We start from the raw sequence: 15,811 nt of genomic DNA on the forward strand, positions 1-15,811 counted from the left end.
GCAGGTGGATTGCTTGAGGCCAGGAGTTTGAGACCTGCCAGGGCAACATGGCAAAACCCTGTCTCTACAAAAAATTAAATTAGAAATAAAAATCAGGTTGTTTTTTCTTATTTTTGAGTTTGCAGAATTCTTTTTTTTTTTTTTTTTTTTTTTTTTTGAGAGTTTCACTCTTGTTGCCCAAGCTGGGGTGTAGTGGCACAATCTCAGCTCACTGCAACCTCTGCCTCCCAGGTTCAAGCAGTTCTCCTGCCTCAGCCCCCTGAGTAGCTGGGACTACAGGCACCGCCACCACGCCCTCCCACTAAGTTTTTTGTGTTTTTAGTAGAAATGGGGTTTCACCATATTAGCCAGGCTGGTCTCAAACTCCTGACCTGAGGTGATCCACCCATCTCAGTCTCCCAAAGTGCTGGGAGTAGAGGTATGAGCCACTGCACCCGGCCCAGAGTTCTTTATATATTCTGCATGTAAGTCTTTTATCAGATATGTGATTTATTTTCTTCCAGCCTATGGTTTGTCTTTTCTTTTCTTTGTTTGAGATGGCGTCTTGCTCTGTCGCCCAGGCTGGAGTACAATGGCGTGATCTCAGCTCACTGCAACCTCCTCCTCCCGGGTTCAAGTGATTCTCCTGCCTCAGCCTTCTGAGTAGCTAAGACTATAGGCACCCACCACCACACCCGGATAATTTTTGTATTTTTAGTAGAGACAGGGTTTCGCCCTGTTGGCCAGGCTGGTCTTAAATTCCTGACCTCAGGTGATCCACCCACCTCAGCCTCCCAAAGTGCTGGGATTATAGGCAAGAGCCACTGTGCCCAGCCTTTTCATTTTTTTAGCATTGTCTTTTGAAAAACAGTTCATGCTTAACAACGAGGATACATAAAATTTTTTTAAAAAAGAAAAAGAGGGCCGGACGTGGTGGCTCAAGCCTGTAATCCCAGCACTTTGGGAGGCCGAGACAGGTGGATCACGAGGTCAGGAGATCGAGACCATCCTGGCTAACCCGGTGAAACCCCGTCTCTACAAAAAATACAAAAAACTAGCCGGGCGAGGTGGCGGGCGCCTGTAGTCCCAGCTACTCAGGAGGCTGAGGCAGGAGAATGGCGTAAACCCAGGAGGCGGAGCTTGCAGTGAGCTAAGATCCGGCCACCGCACTCCAGCCCGGGCGACAGAGCAAGACTCTGTCTCAAAAAAAAAAAAAAAAGAAAAAGAAAAAAGAAAAAGAGAAGTTATTTTAATGAAGTCTAATTTGCCCATTTTTGTTGATGTATTATTCTTTTTAGTGTTGTATCTAAGAAATCTTTGCCTAAAGGTCACAAAGATTTTTAAAGTTTTCTCCAAAAAGTTTTATGGTTAGATTTTGCATTTAGGGCTATGATCTATTTTTAGTTAATTTGTATATATGATGTGAGGTAAGAATCCGTTAATTTATTTGCATATGGATATCCAATTTTTTTGGAACCACTGTTGAAAAGACACTCCTGGCCGGGTGTAGTGACTCACGCCTGTAATCCCAGTACTTTGGGAGGCTGGGGTGGGTGGATCACAAGGTCCGGAGTTGGAGACCAGCCAGACCAACATGGTAAAACCCTGTCTCTACTAAAAATACAAAAATTAGCCGGGCGTGGTGGTGTGCACCTGTAATCTCAGCTACTCAGGAGGCTGAGGCAGGAGAAAATGCTTGAATCCGGGAGGCAGAGGTTGCAGTGAGCCGAGATGGCACCATTGCACTCCAGCCTGGGTGACAGAGGAAGACTCCATCTCAAAAGAAAAAAGAAAAGAAAAGAAAAGACTTTCCTTTCTCTACTGAATTGTCTTTGTACCATTGTCAAAAGCAGCTGACCATCCATCCATGGGCTGGCCCTTTTCTAGAGTTCAGGGTTGATTGTTTCTGAAGTTCTGGGTTGATTCTTTCTGGAGTTCTGAGTTGACTGTTTCTGGAGTTCAGGGTTGAGTGTTTCTGGAGTTCGAGGTTGTTTCTGGAGTTCGAGGTTGTTTCTGGAGTTTGGGATTCATTGTTTCTGGAGTTCAGGGTTGATTGTTTTCTGGAGTTCTGGGTTGATTGTTTCTGGAGTTCGGGGTCGATTGTTTCTGGAGTTGGGGGTCGATTGTTTCTGGAGTTGGGGGTCAATTGTTTCTGGAGTTGGGGGTCAATTGTTTCTGGAGTTGGGGGTCGATTCTTTCTGGAGTTCTGGGTTGACTGTTTCTAGAGTTCAGAGTTGATTGTTTCTGGAGTTTGGGGTTGATTGTTTCTGGAGTTCTGGGTTGATTGTTTCTGGAGTTCTGGGTTGATTCTTTCTGGAGTTCAGGGTTGAGTGTTTCTGGAGTTCGAGGTTGTTTCTGGAGTTCGAGGTTGTTTCTGGAGTTTGGGATTCATTGTTTCTGGAGTTCAGGGTTGATTGTTTTCTGGAGTTCTGGGTTGATTGTTTCTGGAGTTCGGGGTCGATTGTTTCTGGAGTTCTGGGTCGATGGTTTCTGGAGTTCAGGGTCGATTGTTTCTGGAGTTGGGGGTCGATTGTTTCCGGAGTTGGGGGTCAATTGTTTCCGGAGTTGGGGGTCAATTGTTTCTGGAGTTCAGAGTTGATTGTTTCTGGAGTTTGGGGTTGATTGTTTCTGGAGTTCGGGGTTGATTGTTTCTGGAGTTCGGGGTTGATTGTTTCTGGAGTTCTGGGTTGATTGTTTCTGGAGTTCAGGGTTGATTGTTTCTGGAGTTTGGGGTTGATTGTTTCTGGAGTTCTGGGTTGACTGTTTCTGGAGTTCTGGGTTGACTGTTTCTGGAGTTTGGGGTTGATTGTTTCTGGAGTTCTGGGTTGACTGTTTCTGGAGTTTGGGGTTGATTGTTTCTGGAGTTCAGGGTTGATTGTTTCTGGAGTTTGGGGTTGATTGTTTCTGGAGTTCGGGGTTGATTGTTTCTGGAGTTCTGGGTTGATTGTTTCTGGAGTTCTGGGTTGACTGTTTCTGGAGTTTGGGGTTGATTGTTTCTGGAGTTCTGGGTTGACTGTTTCTGGAGTTTGGGGTTGATTGTTTCTGGAGTTCGGGGTTGATTGTGTTTGGAATTCTGGGTAATTTCCTTGTCAATATATATTTTGCCAATGTTTCCTCCCATATGTGATGTCTTTTCACTTTTTGATAATGCCATTTGAAACATAAGTTTTAAATTTTGATGATGTCTAATTTATCTATATTTTTCTTTGGTCACTTATGCTTCTGGTATCTGTTTTAGTCTATTTTGTGCTGCCCTAATAGGATATCTGAGACTGGGTAATTTATGATGAACAGAAATTTATTTCTCACAGTTCTGGAGGCTGGGAAATCCAGATGAAGGGGTTGGCATCTGATGAGGTCCTTCCTGCTGTGTCATTCCTGGCAAAGGGCAAAGAAGACAGAGAGGGAGAAGAGGAGGGGCTGGACCCCCCTTCCCTGAGGAACCCACTCCCACGATAACCATTCATCTCTTCGTGAGGGCAGAGCCTCCATAACCTAAACCCCTCTTAAAGGCCTCACCTCCCAACACTTCCACATGGGGGATCAAGCTCCCAGCACGAGCTTCTGGGGACACCAAACCACTGCAGTGTCCCATGAGCTTCTGGGGACACCAAACCACTGCAGTGTCCCACCTAAGAATGTTTTTGCCCAAGGTCTTTCCAAACCCAAGATCATGACAATTTACTGCTATATTTTCTTCTAAAAGATTTATAGTTTTAACTTATGTCTGTCATCCATTCTGTTTTATTTTATTTTATTTTATTTTTTTGAGATTGAGTCTTGTCTCCCAGGCTGTCTCCCAGGCTGGAGTGAAGTGGTGTGAACTTGGCTCACTGCAACTTCCGCCTCCTGGGTTCAAGCGATTCTCCTGCCTCACCCTTCCGAGTAGCTGGGATTACAGCTGCCTGCCACCACGACCGGCTAACCTTTTGTATTTTTAGTGGAGATAGGCTTCACCATGTTGACCAGACTGGTCTCAAACTCCTGACCTCAAGTGATCTGCCCGCCTCAGCCTCCCAAAGTGCTGGGATTACAGGCATGAGCCACTGCACCTGGCCCTTTTTTTTTTTTTTTTTTACATGAAGTTTCACTCTTGTCACCCAGGCTGGAGTGCAATGGCACAATCTCGGCTCACTGCAACCTCTGCCTCCCAGATTCAAGCGATTCTCCTGCCTCAGCCTCCTGAGTAGCTGGGACTACAGGCGCCTGCCACCATGCTGGCTAATTTTTGTATGTGTAGTAGAGACAGGGTTTCACCATGTTGGTCTCGAACTCTGGACCTCAGGCGATCCGGCGTGAGCCACCATGCCCGGCCTGTCATTCATTTTGAGTTTATTGTGTGTGTGATGTGGATGAGGCGAGCAGCTTCCCTCACGTGCATGCAGATGTTCGGGGGTCTCAGCACCGTTTGTTAAAGATGATTCTTTCCTCCGTCAAATTGTCTTGGCACTCGTGTTGAAAATCAGTTGACTGTAGGCCGGGTGCAGTGGCTCAAGCCTGTAATCCCAACACTTTGGGAGGCTGAGGCAGGAGGATCACTTGAGGTCAGGAGTTCGAGACCATCCTGGCAAACATGGTGGAACCCTGTCTCTACTAAAAATACAAAAATTAGCCGGGCGTGGTGGTGGGCGCCTGTGGTCCCAGCTACTCGGGAGGCTGAGGCAGGAGAATGGCGTGAACCCGGGAGGTGGAGCTTGCAGTGAGCCGAGATCGCGCCCCTGCACTCCAGCCTGGGCAACAGAGCAAGACTCTGTCTCAAAAAAATAAATAAATAAATAAATAAAGTTTCATTTTTATATTGCTCATTGCCCGTGAAGAAATACAATTCATTTTTGAAATACTCATCTTGTGCCCTGCAAGAATTCTGTACCTTGCTGTACTTGTTTATTCATTCTAATAATTTTTTTAGTGGCTTCCTTAGGATTTTCTACATATGAGATCATGTCATCTGAAAAGTTTTACATCTTCCTTTTTCTTTCTTTTTTTTTTTTTTTTTTTTTTTGAGACGGAGTCTCGCTCTGTCACCCAGGCTGGAGTGCAGTGGCCGGATCTCAGCTCACTGCAAGCTCCGCCTCCCGGGTTCACGCCATTCTCCTGCCTCAGCCTCCCGAGTAGCTGGGACTACAGGCGCCCGCCACCTCGCCCGGCTAAGTTTTTGTATTTTTAGTAGAGACGGGGTTTCACTGTGTTAGCCAGGATGGTCTCGATCTCCTGACCTCGTGATCCGCCCGTCTCGGCCTCCCAAAGTGCTGGGATCACAGGTGTGAGCCACTGTGACTGGCCCTGGATGCCTTTCATTTCATTTTCATTTTATTTTCTGTTTTCTTTTCCTATATATATATATTTTTATTTTTTTTTTTTTTTTTTTTTTTTTTTTGAGATGGAGTTTCATTCTTATTGCCCAGGCTAGAGTGCAATGGCACGACCTCAGCTCACTACAGCCTCCACCTCCTGGGTTCAAGTGATTCTCCTGCCTCAGCCTCCCGAGTAGCTGGGATTACAGGCATGCGGCACCACACCTGGCTGATTTTATATTTTTAGTAGAGCTGGGGCTTCTCCATGTTGGCCAGGCTGGTCTCAAACTCCTGACCTCAGGTGATCCGCCTGCCTCAGCCTCCCAAAGTGCTGGGATTACAGGCGTGAGCCACTGCACCCGGCCTCTTTTAGTTCATTTTCTTTCCTAATTGCTTTGGCAAGAACTTCCTAGAATGTCGAAAGTAAGAGGCAGGAGTGGGCACTGTTGCTTTATCACGGCATTTTATTGACGTGATTATGACACTCTGGGAGTCTCCATCCAGGTTCTTGTGCTGAGATGCTCCTTGGACTGCTGGGTTTATGGTTCTCATCAAGCTCGGAATAACTCCAGCCATTATTTCTTCAGCTATTTTACCTTCTTCCCCTCTTCTAGGACCAACTCCAATTACACGTATGTGAGGCCACTCAGCGTTGTCTCACAGCTCACCATTCTATTTCTCTGTTTTGTAAAATGTTTTATTTTAAATAGTTTTTATTGTTACAGTTTCAAGTTGACTACTGTTTTCCTTCCCAGTGTCTAACCTGTTGGGACTTCCACCCAGTGAACTTCTCAAATCACACGTCACAATTTTCATCTCTAGAAGTTCCCCGTTGGGATTTTCGTACCTTCAAAGTCCCTAACACATTCGATATTTCCTCTAGCTTCCACTTTTCTAGTTGGTTTCTGTTTTTGTTTAGAGATGAGATCTCACTTTGTGGCCCAGGCTGGCCTTGGCATCTTGAGTAGCTGGGACTACAGGCTCGCAACCACACCTGGAATAGCTTCTTGATTATCTGGAGTAAGTTGTAGCAGGCGCTTTCATATCCTGGTCTATGAATTCTATCATCTATAACATTGCTGGGATCCTCCTGTCCATGTGCGAAGGGTCGTGTGTCCGTCATCTGGGAGGGTCCCTGTGTCCATCATCTGGGGAGGGTCCTGTGTCCATCATCTGGGGAGGTTCCCTGTGTCCATCATCTGGGGAGGTTCCCTGTGTCCATCATCTGGGAGGGTCCCCGTGTCCACCATCTGGGGAGGGTCCCCGTGTCCACCATCTGGGAGGGTCCCCGTGTCCACCATCTGGGGAAGGTCTCTGTGTCCACCATCTGGGAGGGTCCCCGTGTCCATCATCTGGGGAGGGTCCTGTGTCCATCATCTGGGAAGGGTCCTGTGTCCATCATCTGGGGAGGGTCCCTGTGTGCATCATCTGGGAGGGTCCTGTGTCCATCATCTGGGAGGGTCCCTGTGTCCATCTGGGGAGGGTCCCCTTTGTCTATCTATCATCTGGGAAGCGTCCTTGCCTGAGTGCCAGGAAGGGGGACACTCTCACTGTAACATCAGCTGCGACCCTTCGTGCTTTCATCGCTGCCCCCACATGGAGAAGGCATTTGCCCCAAGGATTTTGTGAAGCAGTGAAAGCCTTCTGCCTGCAGCCTGCTTGGTATCAGCAAGCCCCTGGCTTTGTCAGGAAAAATCCAGCCGAAATCCCGCATGGTAGATTCATCGGCCGCTTCCTGGAGTGCTGCTGTCACCCCTTCCCCAACAAACCAGCTTCCTGGGGACATGCTGATGGAGCTTCCTCTTTTCCTAAAGCCAAACTGGAGAAACAGAAGGCGCATGGGCACACAACATGATGTCCTGGCCCCCAGGCGTCTCTGCCGACAGCTCGCGCTGCCTCCCCGTGCATGTGAAGGAGGAAGTTTGGCCACAGCCAGCAGAGCATCCCTGACCCAGGCTGGGAGGGACAAGACCAAGGGTGCCACTGGGCCTGGGGCTTAAGAGGCCATGGTTGGGGGCATTGGCAGCTAGAGGGAACCATGCTGGAGCGCAGCCAGCCCTGCCATCTGGTGTGTTTGGCACAAGCCACGGTCAGTGATACGGTCTGGATCTGTGTCCCCACCCAAATCTCATGCTGAACTGTAATCCCCAGTGTTGGAGGTGGGGCCTGGGGGGAGGTATGGACTATGGGGCGGGCTTCTCGTGAATGGTTTAGCACCACCCCCTGTGGTACAATCCTTGGGTTAGTACATGACCTCACAGGAGATCTGGTGTTTAAAAGTGGGTGGCACCCACCCCCCATCCCCTCTCGCTCCTGCTCTGGCCATGTGACCTGCCTGCTCCCACTTCACTTCTGCCAGGATTGGAAGTCTCCTGGGGCCTCCTCCAAGGCTGAGCAGGGCTGGACATGGCAGCTCACGCCTGTAATCCCAACACTTTGGGAAGCCGAGGTGAGTGGATTGCTTGAGGTCAGGAGTTCAAGACCAGCCTAAACAACATGGTGAAACCCCATCTCGACTAAAAATGCAAAAATTAGCCTGGTGTGGTGGTGCATGCCTGTAATCCCAGCTACTTGGGAGGCTGAGGCAAGAGAATCGCTTGAACCCAGGAGGCAGAGGTTGCGGTGAGCTGAAATCATGCCACTGCACTCCAGCCTGTGTAACAGAGCAAGACCGTCTCAAAAAAAAAAAAAAGCTGAGCAGGTGCCAGCACCATGCTACCTGTGCAGTCTGTAGAAGCACAAGCCAATTAAGCCTCTTTTCTGTCCCCCAGGTCTTTTCTGTCCCACCTCGCCCAGCTAATTTTTGTATTTTTAGTAGAGACGGGGTCTCACCATGGTGGCCAGGCTGGTCTTGAATTCCTGACCTCAGGTGATCCGCCCGCCTCAGCCTCCCAAAGTGTTGGGATTCCAGGCATGAGCCACTGTGCTCGGCCTACAGTCAACTGATTTTTCAACACGGGTGCCAAGACAATTCAATGGAGGAAAGAATCATCTTTAACAATCACACCACTGCACTCCAGCCTGGGCAACAGAGTGAGACTCCATCTCAAAAAAAAAAAAAGCAACAGAAAAATAGAAGAATGGTGAGCTGTGGGACAAGTTCAGCTGGTATACATGTACCTGGAGTCAGTCCCAGAAGAGGAGAGCTGCCCCAGCTCCGCCTGTCCCTACCCCCAGGGTCCCCCATACCCGTTGCCCTGTCCAGGTCAGAGCGAGCCCAATGGCTCAGATGCCACCGCCTTCCTCTGCCCACCAGTTTCCTCTCTCCACGCTCTATGCTGAGCTTATAGGCTGACTGTGAGTCCGTTCTCACACTGCCATAAAGAAACGCCTGAGAGTGGGCCTGGCGCGGTGGCTCAAGCTTGTAATCCCAGCACTTTGGGAGGCCAAGACAGGCAGATCACTTGAGGTCAGGAGTTCGAGACCAGCCTAGTCAACAAGGTGAAACCCCATCTCTACTAAAAATACAAAATTAGCCAGGTGTGATGGTGGGTGCCTGTAATCCCAGCTATTAGGGAAGCTGAGGCACAAGAATGGCTTGAATCCAGGAGGCAGAGGTTGCAGTGAGCCGAGATCGCGCCACTGTACTCCAGCCTGGGTGACAGAGACTCTGTCTAAACAAAACAAAACAAAACCCAACCTAACAAAACAACCTTACTGCAAAGCTACCGTCATCAAGAAGACAGTGTGATTGATAATAGAACAAGGATAGATGTATTGATCGGTGGAATAGAACTGAGGGTTCAGAAATAGGTCTTCACATTTACGGTCAACTGATTCTCTTTCTGAGACAGGGTCTCACTCTCAGCCCATCACTTTGGCAGGACCCCACTGACCCTGCAGACCACTGGACCCTCAGGACACTGAGGTGTGAATGCCAGGAGGGGCCGGTGGGACATCAGGGAGGCTGCCACCCCAGGCCCCTTGCCCTGGCTGCGTCCGAGGTGGGTACAGCCCCGGGGTTCCAGGGGGCAGTGGGGCAGCAGCCAGGCATGGTGAGGAGACAGTCCTGGAGCCAGGGGAGCCAGAGGAGGCTGGGACCCAGGTGAACACAGGGACCCGGGAGGGCGAGTTCGGCCTCACCTCTCACAAGCCCGGGCTCCAGGCAGCCCCAGTCCCACCCCCATCCCTAACTTCCCAGCGCCTGGAGTTCACGGGCCTGGCCTAGACTTCTGTCAACACAGGGACTGAGGTTCTCCAGATTTCAAAAGCCTGTTATCTGCAGTTGTGTTGCCCAGATCCCCCCACAACAGACAAGCCCAGACACCACAGAGGCAAAGGAATTTAGCAAACATTTATTGACCCTCGGTCTTCATCAAGGAGGCAGTGGGAGATGAACTGGAAGTGACCAGGGGCCACCAGCCACACCCGCTCTACCGAGAAGATGACTTTCATCTATTATTCAGCAAAAAACCAAAAGCCAAGATAAAAATCGCTGGGGAGGGTCAGGGGCGGGGAACTGGGCCAGATCCCAGCTGCCCAGCGGCCACCACCTGAGGCGGGGAGGGGCAGGAAACGTCTGGACGGTGGGGAAGACAGAAAGGACTTCTGCGTGAGGGGGCACCCCTGTCTGGGGCCACAGGACACAGGTTGTGGCGGGCGTCCTGGCTGGGTGTAGGCAGAGGCTGGCTCCCGGAGGCCATGGCGGGGGGCTCTGAGAAGGAGGCAGCCTGAGGGGTAGCCCAGGACAGCCCCTATGTTGCCCGTCCAGTCCGGCCCCTCAGGCTGTGTTTCCTGAGATCTCCTTAGTCTAACCCAAACCTCCCAGCTCTGTCATTCAAATGGACGGATTAGGGCCCTGTGGGTCCATTTCCGTGTTTTGGGTGCTGAGGACAGAGCTTCCGGACATACGGCCCTCGCCCTCTGGAGCCCCGTCCAGCTGGGCCCGGATGATACACCACCAAGCCTGCGGCAGATGGGACAGGTTAGGAGGAAAGTCGGGGGAGAAGCCGGGGCCGGGTGGTGCGGGGCACAGAGGGACCCAGAGTGCGAAAGGCCTCCCCACTGATTCCCCCAGAGCCGGAGTGGTCCCTGGGCAGCTACGAAGGGCCCTTTAGCCACAGTGGAGAGGGCATTCGAGGCCAGGGCCTGGTGGAGACATGTCCTGCCCTCTTAGGACCCACAGCCTGGGTGACTTTGCAGGGTGCCCCAACTGCCCCTGAGCTCCTCCCCACACTCCCAGCTTCGCTGCCCCAGGCCCTCCCTCCCCTTCTGCACTGATGCCTTCTCTGAGCAGCTCCCCTCCCCTGGCCACGCTGAGCTTCCACCTGCCCCCAAGAAGACGGTCCCTTCCCCTTGCTGAGGAGGCCTCCCTCACAGGGTCTGAAGCTCCCGAGGAGAAGGGCTACTTTGAGGCTCCCCTGGGACTAGGACCCCCGGGGTAGGACTGCTGGTGGGACCAAGGGTGCGGCCCCCAGCCCAACGCTGCCTCCGCCCAGGGTCACTGGCCTGGCCCTCAGAGCTCAGGGAGGGGGCAGGGCAGCCAGGGGCCAGGGGTGGCCGGACTGCGAGGCTCCTGCAAGCTGCGCACGGCTGTGTCCTGGAGGGCCCAGGGGGCTCCTGATGGAGGCACAGACTGGAGCCTTGGAGGGCCAGCGCTGGTGGGACGGCTCACTCGCCTCCCGTGGGCCCCGGTGAACTCGGCCCCAGTTGGGAAATGGCCCTCGGCGCGGCTCAGAGGGACCCTCTCCCTCGGCTGAGTGCCTGGAACTGCGCCGAGCCCCCCCCACCCGAACACAGGACCCGGGATGGCGACCGCCTTGGTGGTTCAGGGTACGTCCGGCGCTGCCTGGTTAACTCGGTGGTTGACAGCGGCACGTGCTCAGGGCTATGAGGGAGGAGCCCCCAGTCCTCACCCACTGGGGAGGCGGAACCTCCCTTACCGGGGCTGGGCCCACGCCCTCGTGAGCGACGTCCTCGGCCCCCGCACTCAGTGTCCGCAGCCCAGCTCGGACCCGCGCGCGCTCCGGTCGGGCCCTCCCCGCACAGACACCCGGGGGAGGGGTCCGCGGTGGGCACGGGCAGCTGTGCACCTAACAGGGGAACCCAGCGCGGGTCTTCAGGGCCAAGGGCGGCCGCCCTCACCCCAGCGCGGCCCCGGACCGCAGCCTCCGCCTTCCGCGGTCCGGGGACCGGGAGGCGGGAAAGGGGCCTCTAGAAAGTAACTTGCCTGGCGATGCTGCGCGACCGCCTTCCAGCACTGGGAAGGTTCCGGGCACTCAGGGACATTCAGCTTCCCATCGGGGCCTCCGGGGGGAACCCTCACAACCGCCACGGCAGAGCGAGGCAAACCCCACGCGAGGGCAGAGGGCGCGTGCGCGGGCGGGGCTGCAGGGGTGCGGAGGGGAGGGAGGCTGCGGAGGGAAGGGGAGGGCGCGGAGCCGAGGGGTTGCCCTCGGTCCCGCCCCCAGCCGCCCCCCGGGTCCGCCCGACACCCCCAGCCACCTGCGGCCAGCGGCCCTGGGAGGAGGGCGGGACCCCGGCGCGGCGTGGCTGCGGGTCGCTCCCAAAGTCGACTCTTCACCAAGACAGAGAAGGAAAACTAGTGACGCGGCCTCTGGGATAATAAATACGTATTCTCTGCTACCGTCTCGGCAAAGGCCGCGGCCCTAGAACGGGGCGCCGCCTCCGATGCAGTCCCAGGGCCGCAGCCTCAGCGCAGCCACGGCCTCCAGGGTCCGCCCTGGCCCTGCGGCCCTGCCCTGGGGGCGGCGGGCAGCGCCCCGGTCAGGCCTGGCAGCAGCAGCGGCGCGAGCAGGGGGAAGGGGCCGCCGAGCGACGGCAGCAGCGGGCGGCCCGCGTAGACCTCGGGCGCAGGGGCCTCTGCGGGGGCAGCCGGGGGCAGCGAGGCGGGGCGGCGGGAGGGTCCCAGCTGGCGCAGGCAGGCTGCCAGGTGGCCCAGCAGGCGGGAGCGCACGTCGGCCGGGACGCCCTCGCAGTCGGCCAGGAAGCGGTTCACCTCCGCCAGACACTCGTGGAACCCGGCGCGGTACTTGCCCAGGACGGCGGGGTCGGCGCTGAGCGCGGCTACGGGAGCGACACGGGAGGGGCGGTCGGTGCCGGGCCCCGGGGATCCCGCGCCCTCCCGTCGCCTCCAAGCCGCGGCCGCCCGCGCCTCACCCGTCACCTGCACGCGACGCAGGCTCCGCAGGTGTCTCACGGTCATCTCCAGGATGTCCGCCTTCTCCAGCTTCGAGTGGCGGGAGCTCTGGGGGCGGGGACGGGCGGGAGGTCCAGGCTCAGCTGCGCCCCAGAGTCCGGGTCTCGGGTCTTCGCCCCCGACTTACCTCTTTTCTGAGGGCGTCCAGGATGAGGGTTTTGAGCTGAGCGAGACTCTCGTTAATGCGCGCTCGGCGCCGCTTCTCCATGACCGGCTTGGAGGACTGCGGGTCGGGCACCGGCTGAGTCCCGCGTTCCTCCGTCCCTCCCGCCCCCCGGTCGCCCCCCTCACGCCCGGCCGGGACCCCACCTTGCGGTGCTCGGCCGCGCTCCGGGGCTTGTCTGGGGTCCGGCTGGCGCTGGCCGGCGCTCCTGCCATCGGCGAGGCGCTCGGCTTCCCCGGCGTGTCTGCGGCCATGGTGCGCCCCGCGCCTCCCGGTGCCGGCTGGAGCGCGCCGCCGGGGACCGCGGGCGAGCGGCGAGCGCGCGGCGATCCGAGACCCTCGGGCGGGTCCCGTCCCCAGGCCCGCGCGCGCTTCAGGCCGCTCCCCTATTTAAGGCCTCGCCGCCGCGGGGTGTGTGAACCCGGCTCCGCATTCTTTCCCACACTCGCGCCGGCCAATCGGCGGCCGCGCTCCTCCCCGCCCGCTGTCAGTCACGCCTCGGCCCCCGGCGCGGCCTCCACGGGCCACAAAGGCTTGCGGGGCCGCCCCGCCCGCGCCCCGCTCCGACATCGCGGGGGCCACGGCCGGGTGAGCCCGCGCCCCCCGCTGCAGCCAGGGCCGAGCAGCGCGCCGGGAGGGGCCGCTGGGGGCGAACGGGGACCGGGACCCCCGGGGCTGGGCGGAGTCTCGGGGCTCGCTCTCCCTTCCAGGGGGCCGGGAGCCGGGGCGGGACGGAGCTGGGGCCGGCGGCGCGGGAAGCCGGGAAGGAAATATCCCCAGTGGCGCAGGGTCCGGCGGCGCCGAGGGGTGGGCGAGCCCCGGTCTCGAGCCTCCTCGCTTCCTCCGCCCGCCCTCCCTCTGGTCCGGGTTTGGGCTCTGCTCGGTCTCCGAGTTTGACCCGACACCGGCTCTGCCCCCGGGGGTCCCACCCTCAGGTGTGCGGCGGGGGGCACGGAGGGCTAGAGAAAGCCTTGGGAACCGCAGAGCCGGGTCGGCAGGCCGGAGGGCGGCGGCAGCGGACGGTGAAGGGGCGCACGGGTCACCCCGCGGGGCAGGGCCGGTGATGGCGCGGGCCGGGCAGGACCACGAGGAGCGGGACGTGCGCGTGACGCGAGCGAGCTGGTGACGTCACCGGGCCCCGGGGCGGTGACGCAAGCCTGCCGGGATGATGTCATGGGGCCCTTGTCGCCACCTGCTTCCGGGTGTCCCTCTGGCGAACTCGGCAGCAGCAAAGTGGGGTTCACGGAAAATGAGGTGTCACTGTTAATGTGTGTAACTGCAAAGGGGCAAGTTCCATAAAACAGGGCTGTGGCTATTTTCCTGTTTGCTGTTTTTATTTCCAACGCCCCTGCGGGGTACGCTGGTCCTTTCGGCACTCGGGGTCCCCGGCGGCCTCGCGCGTCCGTGCAGCTGAGGCTTCCTGAGCCCCCTGGAGAGCCGGGCCTGGGCCCGGGTGTGGGGACCCTCCCGGGCTTTTAATCCGGGCAGGAGGCCGATGGCAGACTCCGCAGTCACGCCGTTGTAGGAGAACCGAATCGGGTGGGTGGCCTGGGGGGAGAAAAGCCCTTTCCACCGGGTAGTCCCAAAGGCTTCGGCGGGGTGGGGGGGTCCTCAGGGGCAAAGCCTCAAGGGAGGGCGTGGCATTCCCAGGGTGCGAAGGGGCGCAGGGTCGAGGGAAGCGGGGAGGGACAGCTGGACCAGCGGGAACCGGGAGCTTCTGGCCCGGAAGGGGTCGGGGAACCTTTTGGGGAGCTTTGCTGAGCCAGGGAGTCGGCTGATTGGCAGGTTCGTCCCTGCCGGGGCACCTGGACCCGGGGTTTCGGTCCGGAAGCCTCCCCCCCCCTCGGACCCCACGTCTAATCTGGCCCCAAGCAAGTCCTGCGGCCCACGCGGGGAGGTCCCGTCTTCTCGGCGCTGACCCTGGCCCTCCGCGGTCCCCCCGCGGCGCCCCCCACACCTCGCCGCCGGCACAGGGGCGCGCGCCTCCGGGGGGCTGTGAGGCCGGAGCGCGGGTGGCGCCCTCTCCGCGGAGACGCTGTCCACGCCCCTCGCCGACCGGGGAAAGCCGCGGGGGCTGGGCGGGCGTCTCGGGGGTGGCCCCGCGAGCACTTAAGCTCCGGCAGCACCCAGTGGAACCCGGCTCTCCCGCCCCGACTCCTCTGCGCGCGCCTTGGCGCTGGAAAGGCTCGAACCGGCCGCGCAGCCCTGGAAATGATGTGGATGGTGGCCCCGCACCCCCCCCCCCCCCCCCCGGTCCTCCCTCCGCGTCCCCTCCCCGGCGGGAGCGCTGGGCCAGGGCGGGAAAGCCCGCGAGCGCCCCCGGTGGCCGCAGTCGCCGCCGCCTCCTGCTGGGGGTCATGCCAGGGGAGCTGCCCGCCTGAATCTCCCCAGCCTCTGGGCCTGGGCTTGGGAAGGGATTCTGGGGGGCTCTGGGCCTCCCCCAGTCCCCAAACAGGCAGGGAGTTCAGGATGGAAGGAGGGGCCTGAGAATCGTTCTTTTCTTTTGTGTGTGTGTGTGTGTGTGTGTGTGTGTGTGTGTGTGTGTGTAGAGACAGGGATCTCCCTGTATTGCCCAGGCTGGTCTCGAACTCCTGGACTGAGACGATGCTCCTGCCTCGGCCTCCAAACGTACTGGAACTACAGGCGTGAGCCTCCTCCCTGCCAAGCGTGGCTGGGGCTGATCTTCCCCTCACTGGTTGTTGGATGGGCTCACTTCCCTTCCTTATACCTGTTTCCTCATCTGTAAAAAGGGGCTTTTTGTTGTTTTTTTTTTTTGAGATGGAGTTTCCCTCTTGTTGCTCAGGCTGGAGTGCAGTGGCGCAATCTCGGCTCACCACAGCACTGCCTCCCGGATTCAAGCAATTCTCCTGCCTCAGCCTCTGGAGTAGCTGGGATTACAGGCATGTGCCGCCACACCCGGCTAATTTTTGTATTTTTAGTAGAGATGTGGTTTCTCCATGTTGGTCAAGCTGGTCTCAAACTCCCCACCTCAGATGATCCACCCGCCTCAGCTTCCCAAAGTGCTGGCATTACAGGTGTGAGCCACCGCGCCTGGCCAGGAGATTCTACTTTTTTTTTTTTTTTTTTTTTTTTTTTGAGACGGAGTCTCGCGCTGTCGCCCAGGCTGGAGTGCAGTGGCCGGATCTCAGCTCACTGCAAGCTCCGCCTCCCGGGTTCACGCCATTCTCCCGCCTCAGCCTCCCGAGTAGCTGGGAC

The 15,811-nt window shown here is 57.2% G+C and overlaps 1 protein-coding gene across 1 annotated transcript; it reads right to left on the bottom strand.

Moving 5' to 3' along the window:
* Positions 1 to 11,828: 11,828 nt before the first annotated feature.
* Positions 11,829 to 13,865, bottom strand: HES4 (hes family bHLH transcription factor 4). The gene is made up of 4 exons (XM_025386765.1): positions 12,742 to 13,865; positions 12,560 to 12,655; positions 12,393 to 12,480; positions 11,829 to 12,299 (listed from the first exon to the last, which is right to left on the bottom strand). Exons 1-4 carry the CDS (start codon positions 12,847 to 12,849, stop codon positions 11,926 to 11,928), a joined length of 666 nt encoding a protein of 221 aa, XP_025242550.1. The 5' UTR covers positions 12,850 to 13,865; the 3' UTR covers positions 11,829 to 11,925.
* Positions 13,866 to 15,811: the final 1,946 nt, after the last annotated feature.

Source organism: Theropithecus gelada, chromosome 1 (assembly GCF_003255815.1).
Source record: "Theropithecus gelada isolate Dixy chromosome 1, Tgel_1.0, whole genome shotgun sequence".
Classification (NCBI taxonomy): domain Eukaryota; kingdom Metazoa; phylum Chordata; class Mammalia; order Primates; family Cercopithecidae; genus Theropithecus; species Theropithecus gelada.

What these genes read in the sequence shown, in the direction of transcription:
- HES4 (XM_025386765.1), bottom strand. Translation starts at nt 12,849, where the DNA reads ATGGCCGCAGACACGCCGGGGAAGCCGAGCGCCTCGCCGATGGCAGGA. An exon ending in GCGCGGCCGAGCACCGCAAG is followed by an intron (nt 12,656 to 12,741) that starts GTGGGGTCCCGG and finishes CCCGACCCGCAG; the next exon opens with TCCTCCAAGCCGGTCATGGA. An exon ending in TGGACGCCCTCAGAAAAGAG is followed by an intron (nt 12,481 to 12,559) that starts GTAAGTCGGGGG and finishes CCCCGCCCCCAG; the next exon opens with AGCTCCCGCCACTCGAAGCT.